The sequence below is a fragment of the Phalacrocorax aristotelis genome, chromosome 3 (assembly GCF_949628215.1).
Source record: "Phalacrocorax aristotelis chromosome 3, bGulAri2.1, whole genome shotgun sequence".
NCBI lineage: Eukaryota > Metazoa > Chordata > Aves > Suliformes > Phalacrocoracidae > Phalacrocorax > Phalacrocorax aristotelis.
In genome coordinates this window covers 115,286,813-115,301,308 of record NC_134278.1, presented here as the reverse complement: position 1 = coordinate 115,301,308, position 14,496 = coordinate 115,286,813, and the positions used below count along the sequence as shown (strand labels likewise).

Below are 14,496 nucleotides of genomic sequence, written 5' to 3'. Positions count from 1 at the left end.
GTGCCAGCAGGGAGATGGTAGGATGAGGATAAAGCAGTGTCTGAGGCATGTTACAAAAGAGGAAAAAAAGAAAAACAAGACGTTAAAAGGTCAAATTATTTTATTTAAGCCCTGCAGAGGCACTTCCATCCCTGGGAGTTGATAGTAAATTCTCAAGTGTTGATTCTCAGAGGTGCAAAATGGCTACTAAGCTCTGATGCATGGGAGGGGTAGGTAGATTTTCTCAAAGCCCAAGCACCCAGATCTGAAGTTGGATGCAACCTGCATGCAGAAAGATACCTTCCTCCCGTTTTTGTGGAGGTAGGATTCCTTTGGTCCTGTAAGTCAGCATGGAGGAGGAAACATCTTTATCTCACCTCTGGGAACAGGTGGAGCCTTTAGGTCACAATACCCAAGTTACCCTTTGATTCAAGGAGCTTGGTGTCCCTTCAGCTTATGGCTGAGTCACAGGAACCAAGAAGGTGCCATGTATTCCAACTGGGCTGAGCAGAGAGCACTTGTCTGCAACCACAGAGGTCCTCTTCAGAAGCAAGGATGTATTGCCTTCCTGCATCAAGCTTGATGGCCTTGACTGTGTTTTGGGTGAGACAGCACCACCTTGAGCTCTGCTTGACCTGACTTCCAACCACAAATGAGCTGTGATTTCTGGTTTGTCTCCCATCCCCCTCAGTTCTCAGAGAAAAAGCTTCCCTACAATGAGGCTTGGAGAGGATACACAAGAACAGCCATCTGAAATGTTGATTCTCACCCTTGGAGGAGGCACAGTGGTGAGGGGAGAAAGAGCTCCTTGCAGGACAGTCATTTGGTCAGCAGGGAGAACTCTTGAATGCAATCACATCGTCCAGCAGGTGTAAATAAGAGCAATCAGCAACCCCATGGCCACAGCAAGGGCAGCATTCTTGCGATTTTCCTTATGAAGCACACTCAGTTCTTTCTCTGGGAAACAAACAGAAGGCTTGCCTGTGAATGTTTTGTGTTGCAGTTACATCTTTCAAAACCATCTTAAAAGCACACTACTACCTTGGCCACAGGCAGCTCTTTTGGGATCAGTATGCAAAGCTGCCAATTATAAGAAGTGGTGAACAGGAAGTAAACTAGCAAGCACCCTTTCCTTTGTTAACTCTTATCCTGTGAATCTCAGTGGCTGTACTTGGGAGTGCTTCAGTGTCAGGCCAGTTCCAGTTTGCAAATGACCTTGCCCTAGGACCCTGCTAAGGACAGAACGGGTCATTAGAATAATTGCTTGTTCCCTAAGAGAATGAAGAAGACAGAGGGTAGAGAGCTATTTCTACTGTCTTGTAGATGTAACAGCCTGGTACCTTTTCCTAGTGCTTAAATATAACCGTGGCCATCTTTGAATGTTGCAGAATCTGGATTTCCTTGTGCCCCAGAAGGATGAGTCGGGAACAGGTCTGACCCTGGACACTCATTCTGTTGGGGTCTGCAGCTTTTTAAAGACAGGTCACTTTCTCTGGCCCTGGTTTACAAAAAAAAAACCACACAGGTGCAGAGAGAGGAAGTGGCTACCAAAAGTATGGAGTCCTACTGCTGTCCATTTCTGTTCTGTTCCCTTTACCAAAGATGAGAACCCTGTTCTCTCTGGTTCTGTTCCACAAGACTTTGCTAGATGGTATAGGCAAGAAGTCAAGCCTACAGCATTACACGTTGCATGGCCAAACAGCAATAATTATTTTGAAGGGCAAGGTTGGGTGCAGACTGTCTCCAGTGCCAGACTGCTCTTGCTCCTGAATGCAGCTGCAGTGACTGCACACGTTACTGCCTCTACAATGTGCACTAGCAGCCTCCAGCAGGAATGCCCTGGTGCTGCAGATCCCCAAACCCATGCTGGTATCAAGAGGCGTTTTGCTGTTCTTTCTGCCTCCATTCTTCATCTAGTACATTCTCATGCAACCACAGAGCAAACGGCTTGAATCCACAAGGCTAGAGAGGAGGTGGTAGGGGCAGGAGGTCACATGACCCCAAGGACTGCTCTGCCAGCTTAAACAGATGGAGTAATGCCATTGTCAGCAACTGCAGTTCATGGCCTCAAGTGTGTCAGCTGGAATAAGCAGATTTACCCAGAGGCCATGGCAGTGATCTAGAAAGACTGCATGCACATTCACTGTCCTGTGCCAGGAGGAGCAGCCATCACCATTAGGTGAGGCTGTTGCTGCTGCCTGAGCAGCCTGTCAGGTTGTGCTGTTAACGCTAGCAGTGATGTCTGACTGCTGGTAAAAGGGTGGCAAGTGATATGCAGTCTTCTGCTGTCTCCTGTGCGAGGCCCTTAGGGAACAGCTTTGAATCTGTTTAAAGTAACTGTTAGTGTTCTGGAAACAGTCCTTTAACATGAGTTCAAATTACAGATTTGCTGGCCATACCCCAGCTTTCAACTCTCCAGGCCTAAAGAACACTTGTGGTTCTTTCCCTCGTGTGAGCTCTGGTGCTTGCACTGCTGCAGAGTGCTGTCAAGCAGCTAACACACTGATCAACACCAGGAGCCTGAAGACATGCAAAGCAGCATCCCTAGCGGAATGGAAGTGCTGTGAAATGTGCAGCAGCTCAGAGGGACTCTCATTTTAACTGTCTAAAGCATGACTTACAGCAACGACACCCTGGCTCTCTGGAATTGCAGGCAGCACATCAGCGTGAATCCCTATGCCTGTGTGCTGAACAGGCCCAGAAACTGATGCAGTGAGAACCTTCCCCAAGGAAGGTATACTTTGCTACACTCCAGTTAGCACTTGCCAGCTTGTTTAGCAAGCCTCTATTAAAAAAGGGGGAGGAGGGGAAGAGGGGGAGATGTTTAGAGCCACCCTAAATCTGTTGGCCAAGAATATCTAAAGATTGGTAATTTGGGGAACGTGAAAGGGACATCTTTCCCCCCTCATTAGCTGATGATTATTTTTCTGCCTCTGATAGCACAGCTCAAGCAGGAAGATCCAGACTCCTGTTATAACATGCTGACTAGATTTCCCTCAGCCTAGCTCCCTTTTGTTGAAACTAAATTCAAAGGCAGAAGTCAGAGGTGCCAGGAGCTTGAAGACGAAGCTAAGCTGCAGCACTGATCCCATCCAGCCCAGAGGGACCATTTTTTAATGAAGCTCTTACCATACTTGTCAGCTTTGGTCATTAGTAAGTTTCTCTCTCTCTCCAGTGACTTTCTGTAATGAGAAGAGGAGTTCATTACCTGCAAGGCACAACACAGCCTATTTCTTTGCTTATATGATGGAAGAGAGACTATCCCACTGCCAGGGATATGTGCTCACAGAATGAGCTCCTTGCCCTTCACTGTGAAGAGGTGACAGTTTAGAAACCCCCAGCTATGCAAGAGAAGAGATGCAGAAGTTTTAGGTTATTTTTTTCCTTCCCCCAAACTGCTTCATATCTCTCCTTTCAGGACAGTGTTGATGTACACAAGCAGGCTAGAAAGTGGTCTATGTGTCAGAGCCCCCTACTCTGTTTCCCCAGGTGGGTTAGGAAGTTCTGCCACAGCCATGGAATGGGGCAGGACCCTGCTCCTCCAGGATATCTGGCTTAGTGCTGGAACGCTAATTCTTTTCAACAACTGAAGCTGGGATCCCTTTGCCAGAGGTATCCAATTTACACAGATTGGTCAACTCAAGGAAACAAGCCGAATCCAAGCCCAGTAACCACCAGTTAAACAACCTGTTATTAGACTGAAGACTCAGGATAACAATAATAAAGAGTAAGTCAGGCCAACGCATCCCTTGTCTTAAACTGCAGATGATTAATTAATATACAGTTTAAAATATAAGTGCAAAACAAATTGCCTGAAAGCAGCAGCATCTCCATTACAGCAGTGAGGACATGGTCAGTCCTTTCAGACTGTATGCATATAAATAAACATGCACTAGCAATTATCTCCTGGTTTGGAGCAGACAGAGAAAGCAGTAAGTGTAACAGTTTGTTGTTCCCTTGGGGCAGAGCAAGAACCTGTAGGAGGAAAGAGATCTAAATCTATGTGTACAGCTAGTTAAGTAAGGGATGGCAAGAAAGCAAGCTACGTCAGGGCAGCAGGAGAGGAAAGGCCTCTTAAAGGCAACTGGGGAAAGGCAATGTGGCATGCAGCCAGGAGGAAGTGAGAAGACAGATTTACCAACACGACTGAGCTGCTACTTAGAAGCTTGCCTTGTGAAGACAGTCAAGGGAAGAGGCTTTGAGAATGAGACATGAAGAAACCATGACAACTGAACTTCAAAATGGGAAAGCCGAGCTCTCCTTTGTGTAGTACTCACTGAATCAATAGTTTTGATCATTGTACCTTCCTCCGGGGTTTTTTGAATGGTCTGGATTAGGGCAACAGAATTTGTTTCCCTCTCCATACAAGTTGTAAGATTCATAAAAGGCTCAGAAATTCCTATTCCTAATTCTTTGCTCTAGGCCTTATATTTCAGGGAGAAATTATACAGATACATTCCATCCTGTTGAGTTACCACAACTGTAGGTTTGATGGTTGGCCACTTAAGTGCCACATAAAGAATATAGACAGTAAACATAAGAAGAATTTAGGAGTAGAAAAGGACTGTTGAGATGAGGAGCTAGAGAGATAAGGGACAGGAGGTGATGGGACCCTGTCTAAATATGTCCAAACCCCAGTACAGGCAAGGGAAGCGGGGGGGAGAGAGAGAGAGAGAAAAGGAAGAACAAAGAAGTTAAGCTGAGACTGGTAAGTATCAGCATGGAGACGTCACTGCTGCTAGGATCATTTCTAACTGGTTTCTATAGGAGATAGAGCAGACACCAGGACCAACAGGACCACTCCCTGGCCCTGCGACTGAGCTTCCTAGCCTTTTTTGCTAGGAGCAGAGGAGCAGCAGCATGCTGGTGAGTGGAAGAATATCCTCAGGCAGAGATATTGGAGAATCAGCTGGGAAATCTAGGATCTCTTGCTTCACACTCTAGAGAAACAGCAGGTTCTGCCTGTGTCTGGTACAAAATCCAGGTCAAAGTCCTTGCTTGAGTCCCAGCTCTCGAAGCCTACAGTTGCCTCTTCTATGTCTGTGACAGATTTCAGGGGAATTGTCCCTCTTCCCTTTCCCAAGGAAAGCCAGTGTGTCACTGCATCCCTGCATCCAGACACATTTGCCACAAAGGCACAGAGAGAGCAATTTCCCTCAGCCCCTTTTGCAGTTGCATCCCAGGTTTGGCCCTCAGTAGTAGCTGCTCCACATCTCCCCTGATTAAACTCAGGCAGCTTTGGTAAGGCAAGGCTCGAGTAACAGTGTGCAGTGAACCTTTGCCAGACTCACAAAGCTGTTTCCTAGCATGCCAGGAGGCAGCTCTCGAAATGAACTGGCAAGTCTCAGGCACTGCTTGGCTGGTTGTGGTGCAGAACGGAGAGTGAGGCTGTTGGTAAGATAAAGCTTTCTCAATGTACCACTGAACATCTTACCCTGGCAAGTTCCCCAAGTAACCTCCAAGCTGGGGAAAGAGAGTCTTGTAATGGGAAACCATCCATTCCCATCCCTTCAAGAGCCCTTGCTCAGAATGACAGTTGGCTGAAGTACACAGCCACAGCTGTAAAAGGAGGTGGTTATCAATACCTTCCTTCAGGGCTGAGCTTCTCCCTACGCAGTTTAAGATCCACCTCCTCCATGCTCTGTCTGCAACATGCCAGCTTCTCCTCCAGTCCATCAATCTGAAAAACACCACACCACTCACTGTCATTTCCTTTCCCAGCTAACATGGATCTGCCCGCACTCAGAAGGGGTGGCAGCTCAGCCACTTCACCTCCTTTCTCCCCAAACCAAGGGAGGAACAGCCCCAGCTCTGTGTAGAGATCACTGCACAGAGGGCCCATTGCCTCCCAGACGAGCCTGTATTATACCCCAGGCAACTGTGACATTGTAATCCCAGACACAGCAAAGCCAACTCTAACATTCCCACGTGTGTGGCTGGCCAGCACCGTTTTGCTAAGATCTGACCCTGTTCCAGCCTGTTCTCATTTCTTTGCACGTGGCTCCACAAGCAAAGATGTGATCACAGACATGTTCATGCAATTAAAAAAAGATAAAATGAGAGAGACTGGCCTTGGCCAAAGGCTGAGGGACAATGTCTTGATTTAGTATTGTGAACTGATGCAGAAGTTCATGGGACATGACTAAAAACACCCTCAGCTCTCTGGTTGAGTGAAGAGGGGACAAAGGGAAAACACTGATTCCTACTGTCTCTTCTACCCATCTAAATCTTCAACAGCAACCTGCACAGTATGCTCAAGAGTGTTCACCACTGCATCCACACCTTTGACATGCACCAAGTTTTGGGAGCAACATGTTCCCATGCAGAAAAACACTGATCATCATGTGTCTCCTCATCAGGCTTCCTAACAGCCACCTCTGTCTTCCTGTGGAGGGGATAACTCTGGGTAAGTACAAGAGGGTTGATCTACTGGTGTGCAAATGGATTGCCCAGGAGGGAAGCCTACCATGGACAACAGTTCTCCTGGGAATCATTCCTCTTTTCTGCCTGGCAACCAGAGCACAGACATCTTTTGGAAAACTTTTGTCTTTCAGGCTTGCTTCCAACAGGGAAACAATAGGACTAATCAGATATGAACACAACATCTTAGCCTGAAAGAAAATGGTCTCAGTGCCCTGCGGTGGCAATGACCTCTCTTTTTAGCTACTTAGTGCTACACTCATGCTGTGTCTGGTTCTCCAAGCAAGGCCAAGGCTGGCTAGATGGCTGGCAGCATGGCCTCTCTGTGGTGGGAGCCTTCACGAACCAGAAGCTAAGAGGCAGCACGGTGCTGGATAAAGTACCGAGGCAGAATGAGACACTAGCTGCCTGGACATCAGCCTCAGTGGTGGCCCAGAGCACAAACACTCCCATAAAAAGTGATATGGGAAACAAAATCAAAGGTAGTGATCCCTAATTATTGCTGCTTTGGGGATGAGATCCGTCCTGCACTCATTAGCAATCTCTCACCTTCTGCCCAGGAAAAGCAGGCAAGCATTAAAAATAAGCAGGATGGGAGAAGGGGCTTGATGTAAAGGGAAGAACAAGGCAGACTGCGAAAAGTGTAGCCAGTCAGCTGAATAGTCTCACTGCAAGGTGCACAGCAGAACTGGGGAGGGGAGGCACATATAACAAAGCTCAAATAAATCTTTCCATCTTACCAGATAGCAATTTTGAAGTCCCTCGTTATTAGGCAACTCTGCCAGGCCTGTTGATATGCCAAGCTCCCCAGAGGCACCTACACAGCTTCCCCTCAGCCTAAGGGGAGCAACAAGGCCATCACCTGATCCCAAACACAGGGAATGGCATTTCTGTGTTTGGCAATGTTTGAGTTTGCCTGGACGGGGACATGGATATTTTTGAAGCATGCTAGCTGAAAATGCATTTGGTCAGGGCAAAGATAATTGTCCTCCTCTATACCCAGCTGTGCCAGTTAAGAATGGTAACTCCAGCTGCTCATCACTATCTGTCATCCACTACAGCTTAGTCAGTGAGATGCATTGGCCCAGTCTGCTCCAGGACCAACCAAGGGCTTCACCCAAGTCAGCTCTTGACCACGCTTATCATAGAATGTCCTGAGTTAGAAGGGACCCACAAGAATCATGAGGTCCAACTCCTGTCCCTGCACAGGACAGCCCCAAATTTACACCATGTCTCTGAGGGCGTTGTCCAAATGCTTCTTTAACATTGTCAGGCTTGGTGCCATGACTGCCTCCCTGGGGAGCCTGTTCCAGTGCTCCACCACCCTCTGGGTGAAGAACCTTTTCCTAATATCCAACCTAAACCTCCTCTGGCACATCTCCCTGCCGTTCCCTCGGGTCCTGTCATTGGTCACCCAAGAGAAGAGATTAGCACCTGCCCCTCCTCCTCCCCTTCTGAGGAAGCTGCAGACTGCGATGAGGTCTCCCCTCAGTCTCCTCTTCTGGATCAATAAACCAAATGACTTTAGCCACTCCTCATACAGTCTCTCCTCTAAGCCCTTCACCAACTTAGTGGCCCTTATGAGCAAGTTTAAATTAATGGCAGAGTGCAGTAGAGTGGAGGTGGGGTGTCTGTCCAGTCCAATTTAAGAATGACCATCTCCCTCACCAGTTCCTACCATTTTACAAATGACTCTATCTCTGCTCCCTTATCTGTTGGAAAACCTCACATATACACACAGCAAGAGGTACTTCAGCATGTGTTACCTGGCTCCTTCTTAGCCAGCAAGCTTATTACAGTGAACCATGCTTGCTCTGGAAACACATTTAAAAATCACGTTAAATAATAAAATTTAATGAGAGCTTTGGTTAGTGAGCTGCCAACCACACCACTAAATTATCCATGTCATTGCACTTCCTATCCTCTCCTCCCGAGCTGTTCCTTTTGCTCGGTTTGCAGTTGCTCTCACTAGTTCTCTGCCCATACTTCCGTCATTTCATGAGACATAACAAGAGGATATTCTGCCCAACTCTGCCAATGCTTTTACTTTCTGCTGACTAAAAATCTCCAGATTCCACATAATACTTTGAAAGTTTCAAGTGGTTTTACTGCTTTTAAATCAAAACCAGAGTTTGGGTCCCCTGCTGGAGAGCAGTAATTTGCTAATAAACCAAATGCCCTAGAACTGCACCATCAGCTTTGCTGAGCTGGGGCACAAGGGACAGAAAATAATAATAATAAAAAAAAAGGCCAGGAAGGAGGAACAGATCGCTGAATAAGCAAAATATTTTTCCTCCAGAATCTCACTATTTCTTTTCTTCAGTCTAGTCTGGGGCATTAGGGGTTGTAAGGAAGGACATCCCAAATGTTACACCATGCCTCAGTTTCCCTACTTATAGATCAGGGCAATACCATCTGCCTCCTGGAGGTGTCTCATTTACACAAAGAGCCTCAGACACCAACCCAAAGTATGGGCAGAGCACTATCTTAATGTGTCAGTGCCATTGCCTCACTTAGGATTTGGGATCTGTTCCTGCAAGCTAGGAGTCTCTCAGCAGCCCAGCCACCCAAGTAACTCTTCACTCTAGGGCAAAGGAAAGAGAAGAATAGAAAATAAGCACAGGATGAAATCAGAGTAATGCCTGGGAATTACTGATTACTCTCTGGGCTGCTGAGGAAACTCCCAGTGGGGGCCGTAGCTTGTAAAGCCGTAGCACATGAAAACCTGTAGAGCTCTGGCATAATTCCCTGCAGCAGCTCTCCAGGAGAGCAGCCCTAGAAGCAGGTGCACACCTGAGCTGCGGATGGAAAGCTTTCCCTTCTACTAATACATGAGAAGGTTAGTTGGGGTATGTACAGAGGCCTACTGTAAGCCCGCATGAAAAACCAAGAGCCAAGCTCACTTAGCTGAACCATCACTGCACTTCACACTGTCTTATCTTTCTAGTGGCAATCTCAGCACAGTGGCTTAGAAGTTGCAAAGACAAACCCTCGCTCTTTCTGGCTCTCCTTTCCATGAAAAGGATCCTCTGGGACAGAGCTGGAGTGCAGCTTGCAGAACATTCACATGACAGGTCCTCAGGTTCACGTGGCCTGTAGCAGGGACATAGGACTTCACTTGCAGACACATCTTTAAGTAGTGTCAGTTAAAATGGGCAAGTTAAACAGGTGCTTCACATCCAGGCAGCAGCTTGGGGTACACAGAGCTGCCCTTCTGCTCCTCAGGAGCCACTCCAGAAAGTCAAGTACCAGCAGCTTTGGACGCACACAGGGACCTAAGACCACGTGCCTCCCTTGCTCCACAAGATATGACATGGCATTGGGCCTTTTGTTTTTTTTTTTTTTAATTCTGGCAACACTCACTCCCAATCTGGAGACCTTTTTAAACCAGAGAGACCTGGAGCGGATTTCAATCCAAACTGACTTACATGCTTATTATAAATCTCATTTGTTGGGACCATCTTGGGCAGGGAGCCCGAAATGGTTCACATGAAGGCTGAGACAAAGGGAAAAGAGAAAAAGACACAGCTTTGCTTACAGAGTTGAGCTGGATCCCTTTTAATACATTTTGTAATGAATTAATAAAAGCTTTCTTTCCAGCAGAAAGGCTAAAAGCGCTTTTCAAGAACTGGCATCCACCCTCTGCTTTTATGAATTCCCTAATTAAGATACTGGCAAAGAGCCATATCACACATACGTCTATATCCAACAGTGTTAGGTAATGAGGTTTTCGTCTTCTGACCCTCATAAAACAGATCAAAGCCAACTGAAGAGGTAGAGACAAAAAAAACCCCACACAACTTTCCCAAGCAGTCTTCTCATGCCTTGTCACCTGCTAGCACACTCGAGCCATTCTTTTCGCAGAAGAATTAGTGGTTCCTGCATCCACAAATTTGGCTGGATTATTAAAATCAGTCCAGCAGAGATGAGTTTTATTTAAATTCAAATGCTAACTTGCAGTTCATGGACACATTTCCATTTTCACCACGCTCTTGGAATCATTTTGCATGCTGGCAAATCATTTTGCAAATGCTGTGCCCACAGCATGCTTGGCAATATTTACCAGGCAAGCTACTACACAACAGAGGATGATCCACCAGCAAAGTCTAAGATAAATCCTGCAGATCAGCCTTCTGTGTTGGTTAAGGAGAAAGGGCTGGATCCTACCTGCCTCTCCTCCTTGAGCCTTGCAGAGACTATCCAGTTAGTCAGCCCACCCTGCCTCAGCTCATGTCAGTGGCTTTGCAGGACAGCACACAGATGTGACCACACAACACCACTCTCAGCTTTTTGAAAAATCCTGTTAAGAACAGCTTTACTCAGTAAAGACTAGGTTAACCTTTTCCCTGTTCTTTATGCTCTTGCACAGACACTGATCAGCCACTGCCTTGTCAGAAACAGCAACACACGTAACAATACTTTTGCCAAATGCACACTCGACATTTTGCAGCTCAGGCACTGCCTGAGCGCAGGGCGTTCTCTTTGCATTTAATAGTCCCACTCTTTTGCTTCCACGAATTTTCTTCAGTTGTTGTCTGAGTCACAAGTATGTGTTCAAGGGTTACAACATCCTCTGGCAAGGAGCTTCACAACACAGCCACAGGTTATGGGAACAACCAACCCCTCCTGTTTGTTCTGAGCTTGTCAGCTGCTAGTTTCATTCGTTAGCCCTAATTTTGTATTGACAGTGAACAGTCATTCTTTGTTTAAAGTTACAAATAGCATGCAGATGATATAGACCTATACTGCGTCTCCTTGCAGTCATGTTTTCATGGTATACTCAGTTGTTTTATAAATAGAAGTTTTCCACACTTGTCACTCTCCTAAGCTCACTCCATTTTCATCCTTGTCACTCTTTTAAGCTCATTCTATTTTCACTACTTTGCTACAAAATGGAACAGTCTTCCCAGTTTCGTTTTCCTGATGCATTTTCTCATTCTCAAGGAAGTTCTATGCAGCTCAGCATTGTCAATAGGGCTGCCTGTTGAAAGACTGTATGAAAGGAAAAGTGGCATGAGTTTAAACAACCACAACATTATGGAGACACATTTATATCAGTTTAAACCAGGTCATATCAATTACACCTGCAATTTGTAAGTGCAAGCTAATCTGATAAGTGTCCATACAGAAAATTGCATTCATTTAGCATCATGACTTCAGTTAAGCAAGCATGACTCTACCTAGATTAGGCCTTTCAAAGCTAGCCACGCTTCATGTCATATTAAGCCTTATTTGTAAAGTTTTCTTTACAATCATAACAGTTCAGAAGGTAATACTGAACTGAATAAAAGTTTGTATTATGAAATTAATATCTTAGTTGTCATGCATTCTGACACCTGAAACACCGCCATCTCTTCCTCTGGTTTAAAGGATTTTGTTTTTTTCATCCCTAACTTCTGCTCAGTACCTCTCTCACCACTGCAAGGGGGCAGTACCTCTCTCACCACTGCAAAGGGGAGGGATTTTATCTTTTAGTAGTATCTTTGCACTGAGAGGTTGTTTTCGTCTATAACACACCAAAGAAGAGTAATTCTACAATCCTTCCGAAAGTAGTGTGTTCTATCATGACAACTTGAAAAAAAAAAATCTAAAGCTACCACAAGTCCCCAGACATTTTACAAAAATTTTGTGGACAGCTAAAATCAGTCCCTTTTCATTCTGTGACCAGCAGGTCCCTGACGGGCTCACCCTTTTTACCACCTCTCTTTTTGCAAGGTAGATTCTACCATCTCATCTCTCCTTGTCTGTTGCATCTCAAACGACAACCACCACAAATTCATTATTTCTACTCTCCCCACCAGTCTCACTGAAGAGAAGCTTGGACAGTCAGCACACTCCACTCTCAACTCCCTTTGGTGGTTATATTTGGGTTAGAGTGCCCAGAAATGTCAATTTCTCTAATGAAAGCCAAACTAGATGAAATAGACCAGAAGACTACTATAAACTTAACTCCCATTCATATGGCACAGCAGGACACTCACCCTTACATTATTGGCTGATGAAGCATATATGACAAGCCCCAACTCCCTTCCCTGGCCTTTCTACTCTATCTTGGTCTGTTGTGCATATGTTCATGTCAAAGACTTCAGGACAGAGAGGCGACCAGTGAGGTTCACTGGATTGATTCTGCCCCATTTTAGCCATTTGCCAGGAAGGTTCAGGCTTTTATTATCCCTAAAGTATCCACACCACCATTCTATGATTCTATGACTTGAACTACAGGCTCTCCACTGACTCCTCCAATCCAGTCCAGACAGCACCGTTCAGTGCAGGACCTGGAATGAAGTGTGCTTCTGAGAGACCTTCACTAACATGCCCCACTTTGTTAATAGAAATATAAAGCTTAAACAAAGCTTACCAGCAGCCCTCGTGCCACTCAGGAAATTACAAAACACCCAAGAGCAACAAAAAAAAAAAGGCAGCTTTATAAGAAAGGCATATTCTCAGAAACCAGTCTCTTCCCCTTCTTGCTGTGATTTACAGGCACCTCACATGCTGGTTTATCGCTGCTTTCCTCAAAAGCAGCAGCCTGTGCCCAGCACACTGCTGACCCTCACCACCACAGGCACACAAGCCAGGCTGTGCACAGATTTGCCAGTCAGTGCCAAGAGTTTGCCACTGCACCCTCCCACAGGCACACGCACTCACTGCCTCCCCCTGCACTGGCCCAAGGGCTCAGGAGCAAGGGCACCAAACACCATCTCTCAGTCAAAGGCCTGGGATTGAGGGCGGGGCGCCAAGCTTTCCGAGGGCCCGGCACAGGCCGTCCTGCCTCCGCTGCCGTCGCACGTTAAGATGGCGGCCGGGCCCAGCACTAGCAGAGCACAGCCTGGCCCCTGCGGCGCCCCTGAGCCCCCGCTGCCCCGGCCCTCCCCGACACCCACCGCTCTCCAGGCAAACGCTGCTCCGGCGGTGGCGGCCACCTCGCCCCTGCCAAGCCCGGCCATGCCCCGCACCATCACCATCGCCGCCGCCAGCCCCCCTCACCTCCCGGGCTAGGCTCAGCCCCCCTCGCCTCCTGCCCATGGTCCCCGGCACCACTGCAGCCGCGCATGCGCAGGCAGCCGCTCTGCGACATCGCCCGAGCGCGGCCACGTCCGCACGGCTGCCGCCATCTTTGTGAGGGGCTGTGCTGTGAGGCGGCCACCATCTTGGTGAGGGCGCTTCAGCCCGGCCCTCTTCGGTGGGGCAGCCGGGGGATGGCAGCGGCGGCGGTTCTGGCCGTGTGAGCGCGTTTTGCCACGGTTTGAAGACAGCCAACGATGTACGGCAGGGTGGCCAGCGGCAGCCTGAGCGGGGCCTGCTGCTCTGTGCCCCTCCCAGGCCTGCCTTGTCCTGCCCCTCCACCCCTCAGAGCGGCCGGGCGTGCCTTCTGGGCCTGTCAGAGGGCAAATCCGTACTGACCAGTTGGGTTTCCCCCAAGGGGAGCCAGCTCGACCCTGCTTTGAGCTCCTGCGCTGCTCAGGCCGCTCCAGGCCAGCTCTTGCATTGCGGGGGACCTGGGCTCACCTAGGAAGAAGGTGATCTCTCAGAAAAGCAAGGCACCGACAGGGCCGCTGTTTTGCTGTACGTTACAACCACCGAGAACTTCAGGTTGTCCTTGGGGCTTACTTCCCAAACACTAGTTCTGTGCTAAAGCAGCTGCAGGAAAAGCCAGCTGTTTGATCTACCAGGAGATAGCACTTTGTGTGTGTTAGCCAATTCATTGCAAGATGCTAATCACAGCGTTATATATGCATAGTAGCATTTGTCCTGACCCAAGAAAGCTTTTTAGAAACACTGCTATCTTGTATTTAAAAAAAAAGAAAAAGCAAAGAAACACCACTCAAGTGCATCTGTCTTCAGGGTAGGACAGGACTGTTACATGACAGAGAACAGCAGAGCTGTTTGCTGACCAAAAAATGGAAGGCTGGGCAGCAGCAGCATTTATTAGACACACAGACTGAATTTTCATTTTGGCTAAATACCCTCTGCTGACTGAAATTTTGCTAGAATGCCAGGAATGCAGATGTCTGTCATAGAAGGAGTGATAATACTGATACCTAATTAGCGTGTTTCACTTTTCTTTCAAAAAGCCCCCTTACGTTTGTACTATGG

At 47.3% G+C, this 14,496-nt stretch overlaps 1 protein-coding gene across 1 annotated transcript; it reads right to left on the bottom strand.

Annotated features, from left to right (window-relative positions):
* Positions 1-82: 82 nt before the first annotated feature.
* CCDC167 (coiled-coil domain containing 167) lies at positions 83-13,514 on the bottom strand. The gene is given in 5 exon segments (XM_075089159.1): positions 83-936; positions 3,109-3,161; positions 5,565-5,659; positions 13,387-13,488; positions 13,491-13,514. Coding segments are annotated over 5 exon segments (378 nt in total). The 3' UTR covers positions 83-832.
* Positions 13,515-14,496: the final 982 nt, after the last annotated feature.